Source organism: Kwoniella shandongensis, chromosome 3 (assembly GCF_008629635.2).
Source record: "Kwoniella shandongensis chromosome 3, complete sequence".
Lineage (NCBI taxonomy): Eukaryota > Fungi > Basidiomycota > Tremellomycetes > Tremellales > Cryptococcaceae > Kwoniella > Kwoniella shandongensis.
The window spans coordinates 1,021,615-1,044,125 of NC_089289.1; the positions used below are offsets into that span (position 1 = coordinate 1,021,615).

Here is a 22,511-nt window from a genome sequence, read left to right on the forward strand (position 1 = left end):
ATGGTATGACGAAGCAGGCGCAGTACGAGTGTTTTCTAGAGTGTCAAGTTTTATAAATGAATCTACAAGGAACTTCAGATCTAAAGTAAATTATACAACGATACAGCTGGTATCCAACTTTGGCTCAATTCATCCTTGAAAAGTCCCATAATCACCCCTCTCCACATCCTCTCCCTCCTCTCCTAGTCCTGGACGTTGCCCACCCAAGTGCTGGACAAGGGGCGACTCGGTCGTACCCCAACTCCTTCCCAACAACCTGGCAGACCTCGACCTTCTCACCACTGCCACCGCACCAAGTAAGGGCGAAGCAGAATTTTCTAGCGCTGTAGAAAGATGCGAAGCGATACTTTGACTAGTTTGAAGAACTGGATGATTTAGCGGGATTGGGAGTGCAGATGGAGAGAGTGGAGGAGGGAGATCTATTATCGAAGAAGAGGAGATGGATGAGGATGTGTCGTCAAAGTCAACTTCAGAGTCGGAGTCGGACTCAGAGTACAAGTGCGAGGAGTCGAAATGGTCTTGCTCGAATTCGTGGACTTGCTCGTGGTTGAGTTCGGACTCGGCTTCATCATGGTGTCCGTGTTCGTCTTGACTATCATCCGAATACACGTCGTATTCCTCATCAGGCTCGTCGTCGTAAGACTCATGATGGTCTGATCCAACTTGCACTTGACCTCTTCCGTCACCCGACGTAAACACATCTTCATCCCCGCGAACCGGGACTCGCCCCTCATTACCCGTCCCCGTCGCCCCACCTTCTCCTCCTCCTTCAACTACCGTGGCAGACCTAAAACTCCTCATCGTACCTCTACTCACATGTCTAGCATGCATCTCCTTCCTAGCTCCCGCAGCTCCAGCTCCAAAGCCAATAGATGTCGCTCTCAAAGGAGAAGTAGGCGAGTCCGGCCCCCCACCGCCGTCGCCTTCACGTAGCCGGATTGATCGGACAGATAATGGAGTTTGCGCATGCACGTGCGCAGCTCGTGAGAGCGAAGTTGTACGTCCATGAGCATGAGCGTGAGAAGGGAGACGGAGGGACTGTGATGTCGCACGAATAGGGGGAGAGAGTCGAAGTAAGAGGAGAAAGAGCAGCTGGGATAGGTGACGTAGGAGAGCATCAGTAAGGTTATACTCCTTGCGATGATCATGGGATGCGAGCGCAGTTGGTTTGATGAATGGAGGAAATTTCTCTCGAATAGAGTGATAGTCAGGGCGAAGAGAGCATGACTCACATATTCCAGTACCGCAAACGTCGTAGACTACCCATGGTTACAATTTTCACGTCAGTACGCTCCCCACACGAAAGCGTGACTTCGACGCTTCGCCAACAGCTCACCACAAGCAAGAACCGTTTCCCTCCCGTTGCCGTTGTCCCACCATCCCTTCCAACTCCTTCGTGACCCCGACCACTACCTCTCAGAACCCCTTCACAGACTTGCCATACCCCACCGCATATGCTAAGACCCGTAGTGAAGATCATCCAACCACTTCTACTTCTCCATCTTCTTGAGATCCCTACTACGAAGAGCAAGAACGTAACTCTGGCCGACGAGATTGCTCGGGTGAGTGTGAGGTCGATCTTCGATAGCGAGAGGATATTGTGGATGGTGTATAGCCCATCTAGCAGTATGAACAAGATGAGTGGGTACGGATATCGTAGTTTAAGACGCTGGTTTTGGGTGATACGACCTCGGGAGTGGGGTAATGTTGCATTTTGTGCGAGTGGATTGATAGGTATCGGAGTCGAAGTCGAGACAGATGCTATTGACGTTGAGCGAGCGTGTGACATGATGTTGTGTTTGGCATCGTACCTCAAACTTTCGTCTCGTGAGCTACTTCGATGAAGCGGAGTGAAGAACGGAAGAAGAGCAGTTATAGCGAAGGACATCACGTTCGCGTCTCAGCTCGGTGGCAACTTCGACCCGCGTCCCTGCACGCGAATGATTTCCCTCTCGTCGACTACTCGAGTATTCGACTGGCATAACCCTCAAAGTGAATAATGCACCACCATATATCCATGCCGTGCCTAACATATATCTATACACATCGTCATACTTGTACATGTGTCGAAACAGATCACTTCGTCGAAATGTATATGTGACGCAAAAGCGTCGAATGTCCAGTGAATTGTCCTTGTGCCGCCACGAAAGCCCGTCTCTCCCTGTCTCTCTCTTCCTCAGGGTTTTTCATCCGAAATCGCCGTCACGCCTCATCTCCAGGCAGGTCGCAAAGACGTATCGCCAGCAGTTACGCTCGTGTTAAGCTTGCTCATCGAGGGTCTTGAAGTCAACCCCGGTCCTCGTGGCATTGGAGCTGGAGCTGTTGTCGTACTCATAGACATATTGCCACCAAATCCAGCTGAAAAAAGTCGTGAGGTGAGTCAGTGACGACCCTAACTTCTAGATTCCTAAGAACCTATGGTCAAGCTACTCACCCTGTACAGACATACGTGGTCTTCCGAGACCGTCCGTCCTTCTCGCTCCTCCAGCCAGCGCAGACGCATTCACATTCGTCGACATCGGTAATCCTTTCGAAGAGAGACTCGAGAACGACGCGTCCATAGGATGCGCATGTGCACCGGGAATCATACTCAGCCTTTGCCTGGGTCTGTCATGTCTAGCCGGTCCGATCATCGATTCTCGACGGGTCGGCTTCATCGCTGGTGGGAGCATCGCCGTAGACTGCAAGGATGACATGTTGATCTTGACACTGGCAAATGATGATGATGCTGGGGGTGTGATCGCTCTGGCAGCAGAGGCAGCAGTAGGTTTCAGCAAGTTTGAGGTAGAAGTGGAGTGTGAGAGTGATGGTTGCGCGGAAGGGACGGAGTGTAGTTCGGCAAGTGGACCTGGTCGGGTGACCCGGGCAGGAGGACCCATAAGGCCGGCGGATGACGATCGGCTTGGCCCAGAGGTCGACGACTTGGAGGATGGGCTGCTTTCCTCAGCGACCGTCTCGAAAAGCTGTGTGACCAATCCTCGTGCCATTCGCATTTGCTTCCAAGCTGGAACATCGGCAGTGGCTGTACTGATAGGTACCACAGGCACCGAGGGAGCCATTGGGGCTGCTGAAACTGGTAGAGGTCGAAGTGCCGCCGGGATCATTGATGCAGATGGTTTGACATCCTCCCAATCGGATGATGAAGAGTCCGGTGCAGCGCTGACTTCGTCAGTGCTGGGGCTTGAGAAGATCGGAGCATCAGGAGCGATCGACCTATCGTCGATCTTCCCTTCTCCGGTTTCGTCAGGCCATCGGAAGACTTTGCCTTTGCTACCTTCCGGTGCAGAAGCCTGGTTTGCAATCGCATTGGCGAAGAGGCTCGGTCGCGCCGGAGGTATCTTCTTGGGTGACACTCGGTGAGCGAAACGTTTTGGTGATGCGCCTGTTCGGACCGAGGGTCGACGAGGGGAAGGTGCAGCAAGGGAGAATGGAATCCTAGCAGACCCAACCGATAATGGGGAGGGGACTTCACCGAAGAGCGACGCGACGCTGCTGTCGACCGTGGTTCCAAGGGATCTCAGACGGTGTACCAAAGCGGTCACATCGTCTGTAGCGCTCGTCGAGGACATTGTGATGATCTCGTGGTTTAACAGCGTAGAGAATCTAGAAAGTAACGATGCCGCTTTTGTCAAAGTGTCGGCTTGTTGAGCGATGTAATCCCTAAGGCCCCTCTCCTTCGCAGCAGCTACGCTCCTCGCAACGTGCGCCTTGTGATCTGCCACTTTGAGCAGATGTTGATACTTGGCTTCAGCAAGATCGTCGTCGAAATTCCTCTCCTCAGCCTTCCTAAGCGAGTTTTGCAAAGTGATGTGCTTCATGTTCTTCGTCTTGATTCCGGTTTCTATCTCGTCGTTGAATCGGTATGCCTCGTCCTGTTGTTGTATAAGAGATCGCAAGTGGTCCTTCTCTCTTTGGGCATCGACTTCCGATCTACCCGAAGCGATCTCGACGTTGATATCCTGCAGTCGTGTCTCAAGGGCCTCCACTTGCAGAACGGACGCATTCCAGAGGGCATCCATCTCTGATCCCTCCAAAATGACGGGGAGTAATGAGTCGACATCGCCTTGAATTGTTTCCAGCTCCTCCTGTGCGTCCCTTCGTGCCTTCTCCAGTCGTCTCTTTTGCAAACCAGACCTAGCATTTTGACCGCTTGCCAGCTGTTGTTCCAGCGATTTGATCGTGGCTTCGAGCGTGACGATCTTCTGGATCCATTGGGCGGTTCGTAATTCGACTCCGGCGGTGTTACGGGAGACCTTTGTGGAAACCTTTTTGGCTTTGTCGGCCCAGAGAAGGGTATTGTTGGTCTCTTCGATATCTCTTGAACTGGGCGAGACACAGTTGATCATAACGGTTCGGCAGTTACCGCCGAGGGAGAATTTGAGTAGTCGAGTGAGTTTACTGTCTCGGTAAGGGACGTGTGGTCGAACTCCTCGAAGGGGTCTCTGACAGAGGGCTGAGATACAACTGCTAAGCGCCAAGAGGGATTTGTTGATGTTCGCTCCTTCCTTCATACGTTGACCCCTATTGACCGAAGCTTTCTCACTACCGGCCAGATCGATGATGGAGAGAGTAGCTGAAGTCGAATGTTGTCGGACTTTGGAATTGGTGACGTCGACCTCTGATCCTCGCTCGTTCCTTCCGACATTGATTTGGAGAACGAGATGTGATCGAGAAGAGACCGAGTTTCGTGCAGTGAAGGAAGTACTTCTTCGTTCGTTTCCGAGCATCACGAGAGACATGACCTCGTCCACAGAGGTAGGTTGTCTGAGCGTAACTTTGTCCACCTTGACGCGTTCCTTTTCGTTTTCAAGCAGCTTCAAGCCGCCAGGGGGACAAGCAGGATAATCGTCGCTGAGCAAATCTCGAATCATCTCGTTGTAGATCTCAACCATCGACATCTCGAAAAATGTATCGTATTGCAGTTTGGTGTCTTCAACGAGGTCGAACAGCTCTCGCATAGTTCGGATGATGATTCCGGGATCTTCCTCCGTACCAGAGATAGTATGTGTTTTACCACATCCAGTCGCCTACAGTCTGTCAGCATGGGTTTCCTCTCTCACAACAACAACAACAACAACACTCACTCCGTAGGCAAAGACGGTAGCATTGTATCCATCTAAAACTCCTGGCAGCAGCGATTTTGCAGTCTTTTCGAACACATCTTCTTGACTCGCTTCCTTTGCGAACACCTGATCGAAGACATATCTGCGGTGAACGGCAATCAGCTACTTCATCATCACGGTTGTGAAGCGGTAGCTTACTTTCTGTTCTTATATCGTCTTCCCACTGACGGTGCACCTCTCTTCACTCCTCCTCCTTCTTCTTGAGGCTTATCAAAATCAAGTTCTCTACCATCAATCACCTCTACACCAACACGACATCGACATATCAGCGTTCGGTACTCTCTTCCGTATGTTTGTGTTCGTGTTCTTGACTCACCAACAACTTCTCTCAATGCTCCTTGGGCCACGGGCTTCTGAGGTGATACACTGAAATTACCATCGCCATGGAAGAACGGTTGTGTTATCTGTCTTTGGACGAAAGGCAGTTCTTTCTCAGGGTGCCATGGTCGCACTCGGACTGTTACGATTACAATACAAAGTGGGTCATATCAGTTACTACGGGTGTTGTGCATGGGAAACATACGTACCTGCTATTTGGATAGCGTTGGTATCCATTCTGTATAGCTCAACACTTTCTACTCAGTATATTGTGGTATGGAGGTTTGTGAGAATGAGAATGACAGAGAGGGCCGAGCGTTGAAAAGTTGATTGATCCTATACTGGTCGGAGGCTTGTTGACACTGCACTGGTGCAGGATCTGATGCAGCGGTCCGATTGTCGATCTCGAATGCGCAGTCTCCAAGTGTCCGTGACTCCCTTTTCCTATCTCTCCGCTGCTTGTCGAGTCGGATGTTGGTGTAGTCAAGGTGTCGATACGTGGTGATATGCAAGGTTGATGTATACGAGTAGAGTGTGAAAGCTGTCAGTGTAGTTTTGTTGTTGTGGTGACCACCTGAACCCGAGACAAGAAAGCAATCGCGTAAAGGGGGGATTATTTCTCTGACAATTAATTCCATTTTATCCCAAATCACCATGCTGCCCAAGTTGACTTTCAAGCTGTCCCAGCGTAGTGCATAGCTGATACATACCGTTGCATGATGTATGATACATCGCTCAAACTCTCATGTATGCTCTATCTCTCAACTTCTTATGTCTACTCTATCTCATTCTTCTTATGTCTACCTCTCCACCAAGGTGCGAAGATACTAAGGGATTGACGAATGAAGCTCGGGAGGAGGTCCTCTCTTGGGTTTGAGCCCTTCTTCACCTTGAACTTCTGTAACGCCATGCTTCTGTTGAGGAGTGTCGTCATTCTTTCGTTTGACCAGCATCCTTCCCCAGGCGCTAAGAGATGCAATCAACATCAGCCGTAGCTTAACAAGCGCTTCTTGTACGCCAAGACATACCGATCAAATTGGACAGCAGGAGCAACGGCCACACCGAGTTCCAAAGCCGCCTCGAGGGGGAAATCGATATCTCGCAAGACTTGTCGAGCCAAGAACACAACATCGGCCTTGTCATCTTCAATGATATCGTTGGCTTGAGTGGGAGTGGTGATGATGCCGACGGCACCGACAATGATGTTCTTGACGTTCTGCTTGATGTGGTCGGCGAGAGGAAGCTCTGTAAAATGCCCAAATCATCAGCATTTACGTTCAACGAGGATCCAATGTTGACATACGGTATGAGGGAGCAGGTTGAACCTTTTGTCTCAAGTCATTACCACCTGACGAGACGTCGATTACGTCGACACCAAGGTCGGCGAGCTTCTGGGTGAGAATGGTCGTTTGCTCGATACCCCTATTTTGATAGTGGATCGAATTAGCATACAATGAACCAGAAAACACATCAAGCCAACTCACCACCAAGCCCACTTGTCGGTGTTCTTGCCCTTCTCGGGACCAAGAACATCGTCCAACCAATCGGTAGCGCTAAGACGGTAGAAGAGCGGTTTGTCCCATTTCTCCCTGATGATCTCTGCAATCTCAAGAGGGAGTCGGATACGGTTATCGAGCGATCCGCCATATTGGTCGGTTCGCGTGTTGGAGAGCGGGTCAACAAACTCGTGGAGAAGATAACCTACGCATAACAATCAGACGACTGGTCGGTGTAGCGTTTGTAGACTTGACCACTCACCATGTGCACCGTGGATCTCGATAAAGTCAAATCCGATAGTCTTGCATCTTTCGGTGGCAGCTGCAAAGGCTTTCTTCAAGTTTTGGATGTACTCTCCGCTCGCCTCGACGGGATCAGCGTATTTGCCCTCGAGAAATGAAATAGGCGAGGGTCCGACCACTGTTGAACGGTGCATCAGCATGCTAATCTGTCCAATCGACAAGAACTAGACAGAGAGACTGAGGACATTGACATACCGTTGTTTGGCCAACCTCCGTTCTCCTCAGAGACAACCGTAGAGCCTTGCCATCCGCCCTCGAGAGCTTGTCGAGAGTCCCATGGGGTGGCGGTGGAAGCCTTTCGTCCAGCATGAGCGAGTTGGATACCGATCACACCCTTGAGAGCGTGCACGTAGTCCACGACGCGTTTGTATGACTCGATCTGCGCGTCTTCCCACAGACCCTATAGTGAAGTAGTCAGTGGAGTCATCCATAACTATTATACTGTATTCAATGCGAGGGGGGGAAGGAGTTGGCCGTGACCAAGGGTACAGTAAGTTGGCGAGGCATGTGCACCTAACTACCTTTCTGGTCCAGCTCGTCTTTGGGATGGAATGGCAATGTAAAACATGAAGCTTACAGTATCCTGTGGGGTGATCCTGCCCTCTGGCACAACAGCCGTCGCTTCAACCATGATACTTCCCCAACCTCTCTGTGCCATAGCTCCGAGATGAATAAAGTGGTGGTCGGTGAGTTTACCATCATCAGCGGAGTCTTATGAGGAGTGAAATAGTCAGCCTGAAGTCCGTTACACATGTACTCCATCACCACCACCGTCTATCTAGGCCTCCGTACGATGTTGTATGGTTGGGTGGTACTGGTGACGCCACGGCCACACTCACATTGACACATGGGCGCTACCCATGCCCTATTCGGAAAAGTGACCCCTCTAATCTCTATCGGTTCAAACAGCTTTGGCGGATTCACATTCTGCTTGTATTCCTTTTCGTCGAGCAATGATCCGATCGATTGGGGTTGGTACGGTAAGAAAGTTGGGTATCCCTCTACACCTTTAGCAGGGTAAGGGAAGAGTTCTGATACAGATGATTTGGTCATTTTGTTTCTTAGTGTCTAGTGTCTAGTGTCTAGTATCTAGTTTCAACGAGCAATGTAAAAGCGAGATCGAGATGATGATAAGAATCGAGTGATGTCTCTCCAGTAACGTACTGTACTTATACTCTAGGAAGAGAATTACAAGTCTTCACGTCCACCTTTCAAAATACAACATAAGGCTTTTGATATTTGTAAGCACATGTCGCCATCGCAACTTGTATCGTCCACAGAACGTTAACCTCCACCTCCTACCGGCGTAATCCGTACAGTGAGTGATCCGGAGACCGTACGGAGATCATGTCTTTCCCTTAAAACCTCGGCAATTGAGATACTCGTATGGTTCACGAGTAGCAGTAACTTACTCGGGTAGCGTAACGACGTCATATTCACGGCGAAATGCGAATTTCCAACATGGACAGTAACATCTACAGCTAAATACAACAACGAGTAACGCTTAGTACAACAGACTGATAACGACATGAACAAGTATACGATGCTAGTGGGAGCTACAATACAACAAGTTACAACTTAACGAAACAAGACGGTCAGTTCCTGCCCCGTGCAGTCATCAGAACGCCTCTTCCCATTCCCTTCGCGCTTTTTGATTGGTCTCGACATACCCTTCTACCTCTTTCCAATTCAACCTCCTCAAATCACCATGTTTCACTCTCTTCTCGTCGAGTTGGAGTCTGTTCCCATTACTCTCGTACAACATACGCTGTCTCCTTGCCCATTGTTGCCATTGAGCCAAATGTCCCGTCCTCGTTTCCATGCGGTTGGGCGACAGCTGATTGAGCATCAACTTGAGCGCTACAGCTCTCCTACTTCCTTCACAAGTATTGAGTAGACTTTGTCCCACTTCTCGGAATTGGACGATCAATGATGGATCCGCCGTGTGGATGAACAGCCACATGATGTCCGGAGGGACGTAATCATCGAGATATTCAGGTTGGTCGAAGAGGAAATTGTCGAGCGGATCGAAATCTCGTAGCATGACTCGAAGGACTCGAGCGAACGTCTCGATCATTGCGGTGTTCATCACCATTCGATTCGTGTTGGGAGGTGGGGATCCAACGGTTCGAGCGAGTGTTCCGACTTGGGTTCTGAAACGAACGATCTGTGCCAGATTGTCTTCTTGGAAACTCGCGCACAACTCGAGTAAAGGTTGGTGAAGCATCGAAGCTGTGATCGTTGTGAGAAGCTGGTCGGTGTACTGTGTCGAAAGAATACTAATCAGCTTACCCGAACGCTGCTTACTGTAGCTTATACTGAACCGTTGCGATGACTCACCTCGTCCATCGCCTCTAACATGAAATGATAATGACGATTCTCCTCCATCGTCTCCTCCTTCTCAGCTTTCAAATTCACGATATCCGCTTTCAACCACCTGATCATATCTTCGTCTCCCTCTCCGAAATCTGCGGGAGCGGGTGCTAATCCCATCGCTTGTGAGAACCTCGAATGCGGCGTGACGAGTTCGGGGGACAAATCTGTGAGGGGTGGTGTTGGTGTTCGACTCAACGTTCGTCCTTTAATGGTGGTATCGGATCCTCCTGATCCTCCCGCTTCTTGCTTGGATGATGATGAAGACGAGGGAAATCCAGGCGGCGTGGTAGCGGTGATATCGACGCCGAAATCTTCGAAAGGGGGAGAATATTCTTCTGGTTCTTGCGTTTCTTCCCATTCTTCGACGATCGTGGCAGGTCGAGGGGATTGTATTCGTGGTGATCGGGTAGGTGTCTGACTTGGGGAGGTCTCCCTTGCTTTCCCTTTCCCCTTCTCTTCCCTCGTATACTTATGACTGGCCTCGGCTTTCCTAGCCCAGATATCAAATTCCCTCATCTTCTCTTCGAGTGCCTCACTCAGTACACCCTCCTCTTCTCCCTCAGGTTTGTCCTCCCATTTCCCTTCTTCCTCTTCTTCGCTCTCCAGAGCCTCGTAGTATGCGTTGAGACTATAAGAAGGGTACGACTCGCCCGTGGGTGGGATCACTCGAATTTCAGGTCGGGGTACAGCCGGAAGTGGAGTTTTGGGCGGAGAAGAAGAAATATACGTTCGGATAGGACGAGCAGGTTTCGGTTTCGGACTAGACATGAGAGCCCTACTAGATGACGAAGAAGCTAAGTGACTCGTACTCGGAACGTCGGGTAGTTCTTGCACGAGCTCTTCCACTTCTCGTTCGGTGACGATGACTCCTTCGGGTGATTCGGCTTGGAAAGGAGGGTTGAGTACAGGATTGAGTGGAGAGGATTGTTTGAGTGTAGGAGACTTTCGACGCGGGACACGATATTCGTGCGGCTTTGGATCTTCCGACATCGCGAATAGAGCACAAACTGCTGGTGACAGATAGGCTTAGGAGGAAAGGTCGAGTGGAGGAGGAGAAGGAGAATGGCAGTAAGACGGGCGATTGATGGTAGTAACTTATATGGACCCAAATGATATGAGAACAGTAACGATGGTTCTACTATAATGTCAAGGATCAGAAGGATGAACCGAAGAGACGAAGATGGTGTGAGAATAGAACTTGCAGTGCACGGTGAGCAGAACGAGGTGATGGTGGCAAAAGTCTAACTCAATCTGAGCTTCATACGGGCTAAGCAAAATCACACGCGTCCCTGGTGATTGATTTGATCTTCGTCATCCTCCTGATCTTCGGTCATGCATATAAGGGACTTGCGCACCACATTATTTCGATCTGAAGTACATCTTACTTCCTGTATAGCGTAGACCCCTTGTCGATGAAAGAGATACCAAGTGCGAAATTCCTACCACCTTCCGCTAGGATTAACCGTGGACTTGACCAGCATCGAATCATTTTGGTCCTATCGGTCATATGAGATTTGCTTTTTGACAAGTGACCAATGCATAAGCGCTTCTGCAACATCTACAGCGACACAGCTCACTTTTACAACTCTACTTGCTAAGGAGAAGAAAGGATACAACACAACAATGCTACGAGGAGCGAACATACTGAAAACCACACCTTCATACAGTAAACAAAGAACTCGTCCATCTGCCACACTTTTCACCTTTACAACAATCTCGCAGTCCCTTTTACACTTACTCACGCTTGTACACCCCTCTTCTCATTCAGAAACCTAAATGCACCTTCAATTTCTGCCTCCGCAACTCTCTTCAACCCTCCGTCCAGAGTATCATCCAACCTCCAGTGATTTTCCTCCAATTTTGCTACCTGCCACGTTGCCCACAATTTCGCATTGACACCCATCATCATCTTCCCGCCTTGCAATCTACCGAGAGTCAAAAGCAACGCCATACCTCTTTGGGTATCCGGACATGCGTTCATGGCTGTCCCAATCGCTTTCACGAGTGTGTTATACAAGACCGGATCGCCTGTATGAACAAGTGTCCAGAGGACGTCGGGGGGTGCGAAAGCCGGAACTCGATCGGAAGGGATGACTAACCACTTCAGAGGTCGCAGACCGTCCCATGGTCCCATGAGTACGTGAAGTGCACGAGCGAAAATCACATCGAGCGTAAGGTTGGATATCGGTACCGACGTGTCGAGTGGTCGACAGTCCACGGCGACGGCAAGGTCCGCAAGGAGCAAGCGGAGAAGTGGGGGGGTGGAGGCGTGGAAAGGTGATGGATCGGAGAGGTATTGACCGCAGAGGAGACCAATGAGTCGGGTGACTATATCAAGGGAGGCACTGGACATCATATTGTTCGCGACCTGGATACGCGGGGTATTCAGCTCCTGCAGAAGTAAAGGGGAAAGTGACGTGCGGAAGGGAATGAGCTGAACACAAGAGATTGCTCACCATGTTGGTTCCCTGCAGTGCACCCCACGCCCAATTTCTCTCCATCTCGAGCTCCTTGATTCGCATTTCCGCGGCGGCAATAGGATTGTTATTCTGAACAATAGATGTAGCCTCGCTGATAGTTGATAGAACGGGTATCGAAGTGCCAACCGCACTGTCAACCGTCTGTATAATGTTGATAGCGGTCGCTTCTCCACCATTTTCGGTGACCGATTGCTCATCCTTTGCTGCAAGGTATCTCGCGATCACGAGATTCTGATCGACTTCGTCATAATTCGTCTCCTGCTTTTCAAGCACTTCATCTTCTTCTTTGAGGGATGCCGTATGCGCCTCCTTGTTGTCTTTACCTTTTGTCGATTTCGATTTCGACTTCGCCGTCTTCTTTCGCTTCGGTTTCCCCTCGTCTTCTACGAGTTCCACTTGATTGTTGTTGGTTGAAGAGGATTCGCCACCGTTGTCACTTGGATTGGCAAAACCTCGTCCACGTTTTGCTCGACCTCTGGTCGTTGTCGTGATATTGGGCGGCGGCATTGTGACGTTGTTCGTTGCTGGGGTAGCTTCGGCATTCACCTCTTGCATGTTGATCATATGAGCGGCGATTATCATAGCGCTTGATATGGGAGAAGCTGGTCCGAGTGCCGCAGACATGGGCGGAATGCCGAGCTTTGGTGAAGGGGGAGTGGCGACTTTCTTCTTCCTCCCTGTTCTCATTTCGTCAATCAGCTAATGTATCTAACAATGCAAGACAATCCTCAAGGGCGGTCCTCAGTTGATGTCAAATCATTGATAACTTACCGCTCATATCGTTTACTACGGAGGTTGAAGTGCGGATCAAGGAGATTGGGAAGTCTGTTCTGAATGGATGATGTCTGTGTAGGCGGAAGGTGATACTGGACAAATTCACATGTGAGAGAATGTATACAGCACGGAGGCGAGACTGTGGGAGAGTATCTGAATGGTAGAGAACGGAACGGAAGTGAATTGTAAAGGTGTTCAGTTTTGTACCAGAAAAGAAAGCAGAATGAAAAGATGAATCGACCAACTCCCTCCTTCGACGTCACAAATCAGCCGCGTTGTCAAAAAGCAGACACACACACACACACACGTCATCCCAATCTTATCTTGCTCAAACTCGGGTTTACATAAGTAGAACTACCACCACTGTTGTAACTATACAGCACCGTCCTTCCCACCATCAAAGGCATGCGAGACCTGTACCCCGCACCCGCACCCGCATCCGCTCGCAAAAGATCAAAACCTGTCATACTCCTCCATCCCACTCATACCACCACCTAGATCATCTTCCCCTTCGCCTGATCTATCATCTCCGCTCAAATACTCCTTCTTGACACCGCTACTTCTCCTCCGTCCACCTCCACCGCCTCCACTCGCCGGCGTGATGCCTTTGTACGCTTTGTACTGAGATTCTGACATCGGTGAACCGTCGGGATTGACAGGTAAAGGATGGGTGATGGCGCATTCTTGACCTTGTTCGGATTTGTCTGCGAGAACGGAAATTGTCAGCGGTAATTTGAGACAATAGCTGAAGTCAAACTCACGGTGACGAGTCAAAGCATCCAGCCTTGCAAATTTCTTGCCACATCCCTCACACTCGAACGGCCGTAGACCCTCGTGTAGCAACATGTGTCGCTTGCAATCGTGTTGTCTCGCGAATCCCACGATAGCTACATATTGCTCCATGTCAGCCCTTGATCTTTATGAGGCCATTCTGCCGATATCACTCACCCTTCGGACACCCATCGTACAAGCACTTGTAAGGTCTCTCGTCGTTGTGTGATCTCAAGTGACCTTTCAAGTTGAAATGACGCGTAAACGTACTTCCACATCCAGGCACTATGTGTATTATTAGCGCTCTGTACTTTGGAGGAGTGTCAAATCAAGCTGCTGCAACTCACCAGGACACTGGAAAACACCGCTATTTGTTCTCCTACTCGTGCTCGCCACCTCTGTCGCCACACTCGTCACCTTCATTTTGGCCACCTTCTTCTTCCCTCCGCTTCCCGATGCGACGGGGGCTGGCGCGGGTATCTGGGCACCTTCTGGCATGTCCATCCTCGGCGAATGATGAGAGAACGACGAGCCCTGAGACGATATCGACAACGCTGGAGAGGCCGAACGAGCGGAGGATGCTGATGAGTTACGAGAGTGGGACCGACCTCGATTTGTTGGTGGGAGTAATGATCCATCATCACCTGTGATGCTTTGCAAGAACTCGGCACTGATATGATGACGGCATTCAGCACAAATTTGGCACAGCCTCAAACACACGCTCGCACGAACTACTTTCCGCTTCCACACAGGATGAAACACCAAACTCACGTAGAACCACCTGCGCCCACACCCCATCCTGTCCCCACCCTTCCGAAATCCTCGGACTTTGCCGCTCGTCGATGCCCCACTCCTCTTAGTTGACCGCCTCGCAATTGGCCGAACGGAGTGGTTGTGAACTCGACTCCATAGCCCGGAGTACCTGCTCCAGCAGCGGGATGTGCTGCCTCTCCACCTCCAAACGATCTCCGTCTGACATTCTGGGCTCCCTGGCCTTGTGGCATGAGGAAGGTTGATTGACCGGGACCTGCAGTGGCGGGGTACGCGCCTAGGTTCAATTGTCCAAAAGTCGTGGTAGACCATGGGGCGGATGAGGTCCCGGGCAGCTCGTTGGCGCTGTGGGGATAGAGTCCGATGGACTGGTAGAACGCCATTGATGTCGGTGAGAATTCTCCCGGAGCGTATTTTAGAACGCCGCCGGGTGCCTGTTCCGTGTTCAGAGGTGGGAGCCTCTGTTGATTCAGTTGTTGCTGCTGACTGTTATTGAACGCGTGTTGCTGTTGTTGTAGCATGAACTGTTGCAAACCTTCCATTTCCAGCATACGTGGATCCAAGGTGGGGTTTGGTTGTTGATCGCCATCATTACCCATCAGACCCGCCTTCCAAGCATTCACCGTACTCCTCCATTGCTCTGAAACCGCGTCGTCGTCGAGTATCGGTTGCGAGCCATGGTCGGCATTGCTACTAGCCATGAGAGCGAATAAAGCCTGCCTTTCGGCAAAGTCACCGGTCGGGGAAGGGAGAATAGAATCAGACTTGGCTCGGGGTCGACTGGGTCCAGCAACACGAAGACCATGGGCGCCTGCGGTTGCTACAGGGTCCCACCCTTGTTGGTTATAAGCCGCCATTGCTGCCGCAAAATCCATCGTTGATTGGTCATTACCGCTGTTTATGACTGCACCACCTTGTCCTAGCGGATCGGTCGAGGTCGGTTTCGATAAGGGCCGTGTCTGGAGTGGAGGAACGTTGAAGCCTTGTTGCTGCTGTCCTTGTTCTCCCTGTATTTGTTGTCCGTTCTGATTCTGCTGAGCCATTGCTCCTGCGCGTCGTAGGGCAGCGTCAAACAGCCCCCGCCCATCCTTCATTCCACTGATAGGTGTACTGGGCTGGATGTAGATCATCGGACCGTCCGCACTTGGAGCGATGGGACTGATACCGGCCATACCAGTCAAGTGTTCGAGCGCCGGATTTGCAGGTGGCAGCAACCCACCGCTCACTGAACCTCCCAGATCGCCTTGACGAGGAGCGTGAATGCCACCTTGACCGTTACTGCTGGCGCCGGTATTGATAGTGACAATAGGAGGAAGAGAAGGGGATGGACTATGTTGATTGGGGATGATCAACGCGGGTGGAGATTGTGGTTTATTGAAGAAGGGCGAGTTGACCGAGGGTGAGCTTGCACCTCGTTGGAAACCGCTGCCTCCGGGTTGCGAATTTAGGCCGTTCATATCTGATTGAGAAGCGAAGGGACTAGGAGATCTAGATGTTGGGAAGGAGTCTTGTCTTGAATGACCAGACAAGGAAGATTGCGAATGGCGGTGTTGAGAGATTGGTTGAAAGGGGGTATGTTCTCCGGAGTGGTGTTGCGAGTTCTGCGATGTATTTGAGATGCTGAAAAGTGGTACATGTCAGCTCCGATTGCATGCAGTGTCATCCTTTCACGATACCGAATATTCTTTGAACGAAATGCATGGCCAGGTGAGGCACAACAGAGGACAAGGGAAGGAGGATGAGACTCACATCCGTTGTAGCTCGTTATTCAGCGCATCCGGCTCGTTCATCCCCATCATGTCATCCATTCCGCTTCGCGAATCATTACCTCCTGCATATGCTTGTGATGACTCTCCTTGTCCGAGGAAATCCTGTCCCCATGTACCAGGGCTTTGATGACTTGGAGTGAGGGCGGGATTACCGTAGGGAGATAGTTGATCATACATGATGGACTCATTGACGGAACTAGCCGATCCGGGAGGTATGTAATCAAGCCTCGAAGGGGAAGGCGTGGGCTGAGGTGAATGAAAGGGACTGTACGGGGAATGTGATTGTTGTTGTGGGTTGGGCAATGAAACGTATTGAGCTTGTTGTTGCGAGACCATACCGTCATCCGTGCCCCATTGCGGTTGGATCGGCTGATTTGATTGTTGATGTTGGTGTTGCGCCGGCTGTTGTTGTTGCTGTTGTCGAGGAAAAGATTGCGACTGCTGCTGTCCGAACATGATCTCGCCGATTGGCGGAGAAGAGTATCCATTGTTATTCCCTCCTCTCGGCGCCGTCGCGATCAGAGTACTGTCTGACTCTGGATTGAACGGCAATGACTCCTTTCTCAACGAATCTTGTCTCCTATTCCAGTTGAATCCTCTTGCCGGAGCACCAGCCTTCATTGTACCTGTACTTGATGAGCTGGAGTGATCTCTTCCACCTGACCCTGACGTGAAGCTCGATTGTCGCTGCAATGATTGCGGCTCATCGACCATGGCTGTGTTGTTATCGGTGGGATAGGGATGTTGGTAGGTGTACGAGGCAAAGGAGGACGAGTTGGATGAGGAACGGCGAGGAGGGGGTTGTTGGCTCGAAAATATGGCGTCGAAAGACGGAGGCGAATCTGACTCCGTCATCATAACAGTGTCCAGGAGGGGGTTTCCGTGATCTGATATACCTTGGAGTGTGGATGACGAAGTCGAGGTTGAGGGCGGTGAGAACGCTGTGTAAGCCGATAAGGAGGAGAGGAATCGCGGCTGTGTCAGCTTGCTGCAGTAGTCGCACACATTGCGGAAACGATGTATGTACTCACTCTCTGTGTCGATGTACGATGTCCGGGTCTGGATCACTCACGATACCGAATTGGCTCCGGTATGACTTTCTCTGGCAAGAGGTTGAATGAATCCGAGTGAGGCTAAGGGAAAGGTGCGATCGGCAAGACAAAGATTTCGTACAGGAGACAGGTGATCCGCAGTCGGGTTCTTCTAATGAAGGTCCCCTTCCTCTCTCTTATTCGACCAACACCTCGAGCGTAAAGTCGATGATTGTTTGGTTGCTCAGATCAGACTTGTTGCAATGTAATGTATAGTGTGATGTGTAATTATGATGATGATGATAAATAATATTGATGCCGGATGAAAGGTGAAAATGGACAAAAGCGGTGAAGTGCAAGTGCTTGTATGAGTGTGTGTCGCGCGGAGGCGATGCGGGGAATCGGTCAGTTAGTGGATTACAGTGTAGCCCGAAAATCACTGGAACTCGATTTCACTATCCACCACCAAGTGTCGTTGACTGAATGAGCCGGAATACGAGGTCTACAAGGAGGATGGATGCACTCATGCATGCATGTCATGGGAATCAATCAATCCCAGTCTTCGGTGGACAACTCGTAAACTGTTCCGCTTTCCGTATTGTGTGTGACCAGGATGATGTTCATGTCCCTTGTACGTAATGGGCATCGATTCTTTCTAGGTAAAATCCCCCGGTAACTTTTCCTTTCAGGGAACTTCTGCCGACGACAACAAAAACAACAACAACAAAAGTTGGATTGAAGATAGATTCCCACATTACAACTGACAGATATTATCACCTACACATCTTGTATATCGTCTGGTGAGCAGGAAGGTGGAGGGTCGATTCATGCTTTGCGCTTGAAAATGCAACAGCGTACGAACAATTCGAGGGATACCTCCGGAATTTTCATACACAGAGGAGTTCCACGCGCAACATCGTCTACTTTCAATGCTGGGGCATGCATGAGATAGTATACAACACATAGATAGATTGTCCGTTGTTCTATGGTATTTATGATGATAACATGTGTAGGAGGTTGCGGGGTGAGGATTGTCGATGTGAAAGAGACGTTCAAGTCATGATTTCATAGTAATGGGTGTTTCGTATCGTGTCGTCAATTGGTCCTTTACGACCACAAATCTCTCTTTGGGTCTATAACGCGGTATATCAGCTTTTGTACATAGGTAGTCCTCCACACCAATCGTCATATATGTATATGCCAACAGACTTGACTTACTGTTGTTCTTGAACAAGACCGACCCGTCCAACGCTCTCGTAGGAGGTTTCAGAGGTAAACCCTTTCTCAGTCTTTCAGAGTTTGACATCATCGCTCTTCTGTCCACTGAGCTTCTCAATCTTTCACCATTACTCCGAGGGGCGGTAATTGGGTTGAAGGCAGAGACGACCGAGAGAAGTGTGAGGAGGAGCAAGATGATTTGGAGTCTTGACAGCATTGCGATTGACGTTCTCAATGTTGGTTAGGTGTTGATTTGGGTGAAAAGGGTTTTTGTGATATAGTTGTCGTGTTCTGAGTATGGCTTTGGTGAAAGAGTGACTGGAGTTGGTCGGATACGAGATGTGAGACGTTGAATGAGAGGAGATGGTATAGAGTGAGCGATGATTCTAAAAAGCATACATGTCCTCTTCACCAACGAATATCAGTATATGAGCTTCCTGCTAATAGTCAGTAAACAACCTCCACTCCAACAGACGAGCTAGCATATGGTCCATCACACGACCTAGGAATCAAAAGGGGGTCCCAAGCCACTATAGTCTGTTGTAGGGTAGCGCTCCTACCAGGTGGTTCAGCATAAGATCGCTCACATATATCCCATCGGATGGGATAGGTTGAGCTTTGACGAGAGGTAGATTCAGTATGCCTAATTGAATGTGGCATAGTGTGAAGTGGAGGTGTAACTGCAGCACACGAAAGGAATTTGTATTTCCCCTTTCCAATATTTGTATTTCCAGTTACGAGTTAGGAATTAGATTTGTATTGTTTCGGCCCTCGTCGGTCGAAAAACAGACTACTACCACCATACACAAAGTAGCTCAGGCACAGCAGGAAGAGAGGTGTATGGTATACCGACAGAAGCTTATAACTCAACTACCTCTGATCTCCACCTCATTCGTACTTTGATTCCTCATTCCTGCATTCCTTTACACATTACACAGAAACTAAAACAAGATGAACACTGCTGGATCAGTCGTGAGTGCGACAGAACCAGCTGTGTCATGTGCTTCAAGCGCAGGTAGCTGATATAGTTCCCACTTTGCCAGGCCTACGGTTGGGGTGTAAGTCAACCTCCACTTCCGCTCTCCACCTTCAAATCGTCTCCCACACCTTTCCGCTATACGTGCCCACACCATCGTCCACTTCCCATCCCAACAGACACTTCACACCTTCCCCGGTGGTCCACATCCTACTTGTAGCTGATCGTGTGAATGTGCATTGCTGACGCTCCATCACACCCGCTAAGGCGCTCATCGTCGCCGCCGGCATCAGTTTCTATTACGCCAAGCAGGAAATTGACGCCAGACGAAAGGACGCTCAGATCAAGGGTACAAGATCATTGGAGAAGCTCGATTGTGAGTGTGGAGTTTTTCATCAACCGCGCACGAACACACATCGTGATGCAGTACCGTCACAATTTGTGATCGGAAAGCTGACTCTACTGGATCTCGATTCCGCAGGGGAACAACGAATAGCCCGAGCTCAACAAGAGGCGGCGACAAAAGTTGATAAATCGAATACACCTTCGATACCAACATCGTTCAAGCCATCCGGAGGAGGGACTTAGCGAGGAACTTCACCACACCTCACTATTGCTACATATGCATCTGGCTTCTATATAAAACAATTGCCACAACTCTATAGGAAGACAGGGGACAAGCAAGGGTCCAGCCCTCGACCCCTTGTGAATCATGATGTGATGTACTGACTACTTCTAACTGAAAGTCCCCCTTCTAGTCACCCCTCACCTCTAGCTCATTCCCCGTCTGCCGTTACGCTCTCCTCACCTCTCCGGCCAGACACCTCGACCTCCGCCTTGGCTTTACGTTCCGCCTCGTCAGCTTCTCGTGCCCGATCTTCGGCCTCTCTTGACTTCCTCTCCGCTTCTTCGGCTTCCTCCTTTGCTTGTTCCTCAGCCTCCTCAGCTTCCTCTTTCAATTTCTTCAATCGCTCAAACTCCTGAACACCCGGATCGGCATGACGCCATCGACCTAATACCCGGACAGAACACATCAGCTCGATTACCATCAATGAGGAAAGGGCGTAGGACGTAGAATGTACCCAGGAAACCATGCCAGCTGGCTGCCCATGGACGTTGTTCTTCATCGCCAAAGGGACTGACACTAGAGAAAGATCCAGCTGGAAGGATACTGAAATGATCTGTCAGCTGATGGTCAACGCATGCTTAAGGCAATCAACTGACAGCACATCCCCTACTCGTAGTGGCTCTTTGCGATGTATCAGATCTGAAGGCTTGAACCCATATCTCGCTAGCATATATCGATACACGCAATCGGAGCTAACGACCAGAATCAGTTTGACTTCGCTTACGCCATACGAGATAGTGGTCGACTTACAATATGCCGGGACCGGTCCACTCCAGCTGCGATCGTCACAATCATACTTCAGCGACCCTCATCGTATTACTCTCACTTTCAAACTAAACTCACCGCTGTCTCTGGAATGATTTCTTTGCCTGTCGCTTTCGCATCTTTTTGCTGCTGAGCAATCTCTTCCGACTTGCGCAACGTTCGGCCTAACGCATCGAGGAAGACGGGATGACCGGGTCGAGCCATAAATGTCCATTGGGTAATTTGGACCGCTCGACTTAGGCCGACGTCTCGCTACGCACGCCCGATTAGCATTAACGGATGCTACTGCATAGATCAGTTGGGATAGTAGACTCACCCAATTGGTCCATCCGAAATCGATTGCATCAGACTCGACACTGACGACCAGTGAAGGTTCCCCCAATTCTGAACCATCATTCACGATGGGCCCATCATACACTTGTGATTTTCCAGTTGGTAGATCCACTTCGATCCCAACGTCGAGAGTTTCGGGACTGTAATCGGGGGAGAAAGCTGAAAGGGGATGTGAAGAGGGCAGATGTGGAGAGGTGGAGAGGGAGAGTAAGCGAGAGAGATGGGTGAGAAGGGGAGGTGTGTCGTGGTGGTATGGTTGTCCCCATTCGTCTGCGTGGATAATGGGTGCGGCTGCAGAGGAGCGACGTAAGTGAGCCGGTGGTAGTCGGGGTGGTCATGACGAGCTGCTTACTGTCACTGCACTTGACGTCAGCGAAAGTAGTCATTCCTGGCGATGAACACGACTCACCTGTCTGTGTAGATACCGCCTTCTACCAACATCGCCTGTAGCCGGGTCAGAGTCAACGTTGCTACAATGGTAGAGCACAGATCTGACCCACCATGTACCTGAACACATCCGTCTTCAACACCTGTCTCGGCAATCCTTGCCAAATCTTCTCCGCCTTACTCTTCCCAAACACCCCTTTCACCCAACTTTTCAACGCCTTGTCATCGAAATACTTGATCTCCCAATCCGGCATCATCTCTTTCCATCTTTCAAACTCTTGTGGTATATCATCGATAGATTTATCGGTCGTCATGACTTGCTTTGGACGCGGTGGTAATGGTGCGATGGGGGGACGTAGGGAAAGTCTCGATAGGACGGGAGGGAGATAAGATGGTGGATGTGATGGTGGGTTGGTCATACCTTCAGGAAGGAGGTATATCTTGTATGTGGAGAGGAGCTCGGAAGTGTAAGCGGTAAGAGATATGTTGCCTGATTTCAAGCCGTATTCGTCAAGATCGTGTTGGGAATCGTAGCCTTCTTGTAGTTCTTCAATGTGAGCGAGCATATATCTTTCTATCCCCGTGACCGGGATGACGTCAGGCAATTGACCTTCCCAGGCAAATTGCTCGTCTACTTTCTCCTCCGTACCGGGTATGACCCTCCCTTCGCTGGTGCTGCTACCCCAACCCATCCATTCTTTTATCCTCCCTGTCGACCCACCTCCTTGTTCGACCTGTTCGAAGTCCACGGCATCGGTATCCGTCTCTGGCCAGAAACAGTGCGTGGAAGGTGATGTATAGTCCACCAATACGCCTTTCGGGAACGTATACTGTGCTTGAGTCGATCCGCTCAGCTGGTATAAGAGGAGGGGAAGGGCGAAGATGAGTATGATGGCGAAAGGGATGAGTCGGGAACGAGCTGTAAGGAGGGGGATCATGCTGTCTCGGGTTGACTGCGAGTTGAGTGTAGCTGGACTTGGAGACTGGAGGGC

The 22,511-nt window shown here is 50.2% G+C and overlaps 8 protein-coding genes across 8 annotated transcripts; 1 reads left to right on the plus strand and 7 right to left on the minus strand.

The window, feature by feature from the left end:
- Nucleotides 1-129: 129 nt before the first annotated feature.
- On the minus strand, nt 130-1,789 carry CI109_101751 (uncharacterized protein; the record flags this gene model as incomplete). The annotated part of the gene is made up of 3 exons (XM_032002317.1): nt 130-1,092; nt 1,233-1,259; nt 1,337-1,789. 3 exons carry the CDS (start codon nt 1,787-1,789, stop codon nt 130-132), a joined length of 1,443 nt encoding a protein of 480 aa, XP_031863254.1.
- Nucleotides 1,790-2,209: 420 nt separating this feature from the next.
- On the minus strand, nt 2,210-5,678 carry CI109_101752 (uncharacterized protein; the record flags this gene model as incomplete). The annotated part of the gene is made up of 6 exons (XM_032002316.1): nt 2,210-2,358; nt 2,435-5,027; nt 5,085-5,205; nt 5,262-5,364; nt 5,440-5,580; nt 5,651-5,678. The coding sequence occupies 6 exons, from the start codon at nt 5,676-5,678 to the stop codon at nt 2,210-2,212; spliced, it is 3,135 nt and encodes a 1,044-aa protein (XP_031863253.1).
- Nucleotides 5,679-6,268: 590 nt separating this feature from the next.
- CI109_101753 (uncharacterized protein) lies at nt 6,269-8,293 on the minus strand (the record flags this gene model as incomplete). Its single annotated transcript, XM_032002315.1, has 8 exons — nt 6,269-6,407; nt 6,470-6,686; nt 6,745-6,863; nt 6,926-7,142; nt 7,200-7,358; nt 7,436-7,640; nt 7,818-7,951; nt 8,080-8,293. The coding sequence occupies 8 exons, from the start codon at nt 8,291-8,293 to the stop codon at nt 6,269-6,271; spliced, it is 1,404 nt and encodes a 467-aa protein (XP_031863252.1).
- A 565-nt stretch (nt 8,294-8,858) lies between these two features.
- Nucleotides 8,859-10,606, minus strand: CI109_101754 (uncharacterized protein; the record flags this gene model as incomplete). Its single annotated transcript, XM_032002314.1, has 2 exons — nt 8,859-9,503; nt 9,581-10,606. The coding sequence occupies 2 exons, from the start codon at nt 10,604-10,606 to the stop codon at nt 8,859-8,861; spliced, it is 1,671 nt and encodes a 556-aa protein (XP_031863251.1).
- Nucleotides 10,607-11,354: 748 nt separating this feature from the next.
- Nucleotides 11,355-12,783, minus strand: CI109_101755 (uncharacterized protein; the record flags this gene model as incomplete). Its single annotated transcript, XM_032002313.1, has 2 exons — nt 11,355-11,984; nt 12,073-12,783. 2 exons carry the CDS (start codon nt 12,781-12,783, stop codon nt 11,355-11,357), a joined length of 1,341 nt encoding a protein of 446 aa, XP_031863250.1.
- A 540-nt stretch (nt 12,784-13,323) lies between these two features.
- CI109_101756 (uncharacterized protein) lies at nt 13,324-18,647 on the minus strand (the record flags this gene model as incomplete). Its single annotated transcript, XM_032002312.1, has 7 exons — nt 13,324-13,574; nt 13,632-13,757; nt 13,819-13,926; nt 13,989-14,311; nt 14,413-16,032; nt 16,162-17,122; nt 18,431-18,647. The coding sequence occupies 7 exons, from the start codon at nt 18,645-18,647 to the stop codon at nt 13,324-13,326; spliced, it is 3,606 nt and encodes a 1,201-aa protein (XP_031863249.1).
- Nucleotides 18,648-19,381: 734 nt separating this feature from the next.
- Nucleotides 19,382-19,994, plus strand: CI109_101757 (uncharacterized protein; the record flags this gene model as incomplete). The annotated part of the gene is made up of 4 exons (XM_032002311.1): nt 19,382-19,402; nt 19,474-19,488; nt 19,674-19,782; nt 19,888-19,994. The coding sequence occupies 4 exons, from the start codon at nt 19,382-19,384 to the stop codon at nt 19,992-19,994; spliced, it is 252 nt and encodes an 83-aa protein (XP_031863248.1).
- Nucleotides 19,995-20,182: 188 nt separating this feature from the next.
- CI109_101758 (uncharacterized protein) lies at nt 20,183-22,457 on the minus strand (the record flags this gene model as incomplete). Its single annotated transcript, XM_065967040.1, has 8 exons — nt 20,183-20,418; nt 20,489-20,577; nt 20,631-20,726; nt 20,785-20,810; nt 20,878-21,051; nt 21,116-21,272; nt 21,542-21,576; nt 21,633-22,457. The coding sequence occupies 8 exons, from the start codon at nt 22,455-22,457 to the stop codon at nt 20,183-20,185; spliced, it is 1,638 nt and encodes a 545-aa protein (XP_065823112.1).
- Between the last annotated feature and the right edge of the window lie 54 nt (nt 22,458-22,511).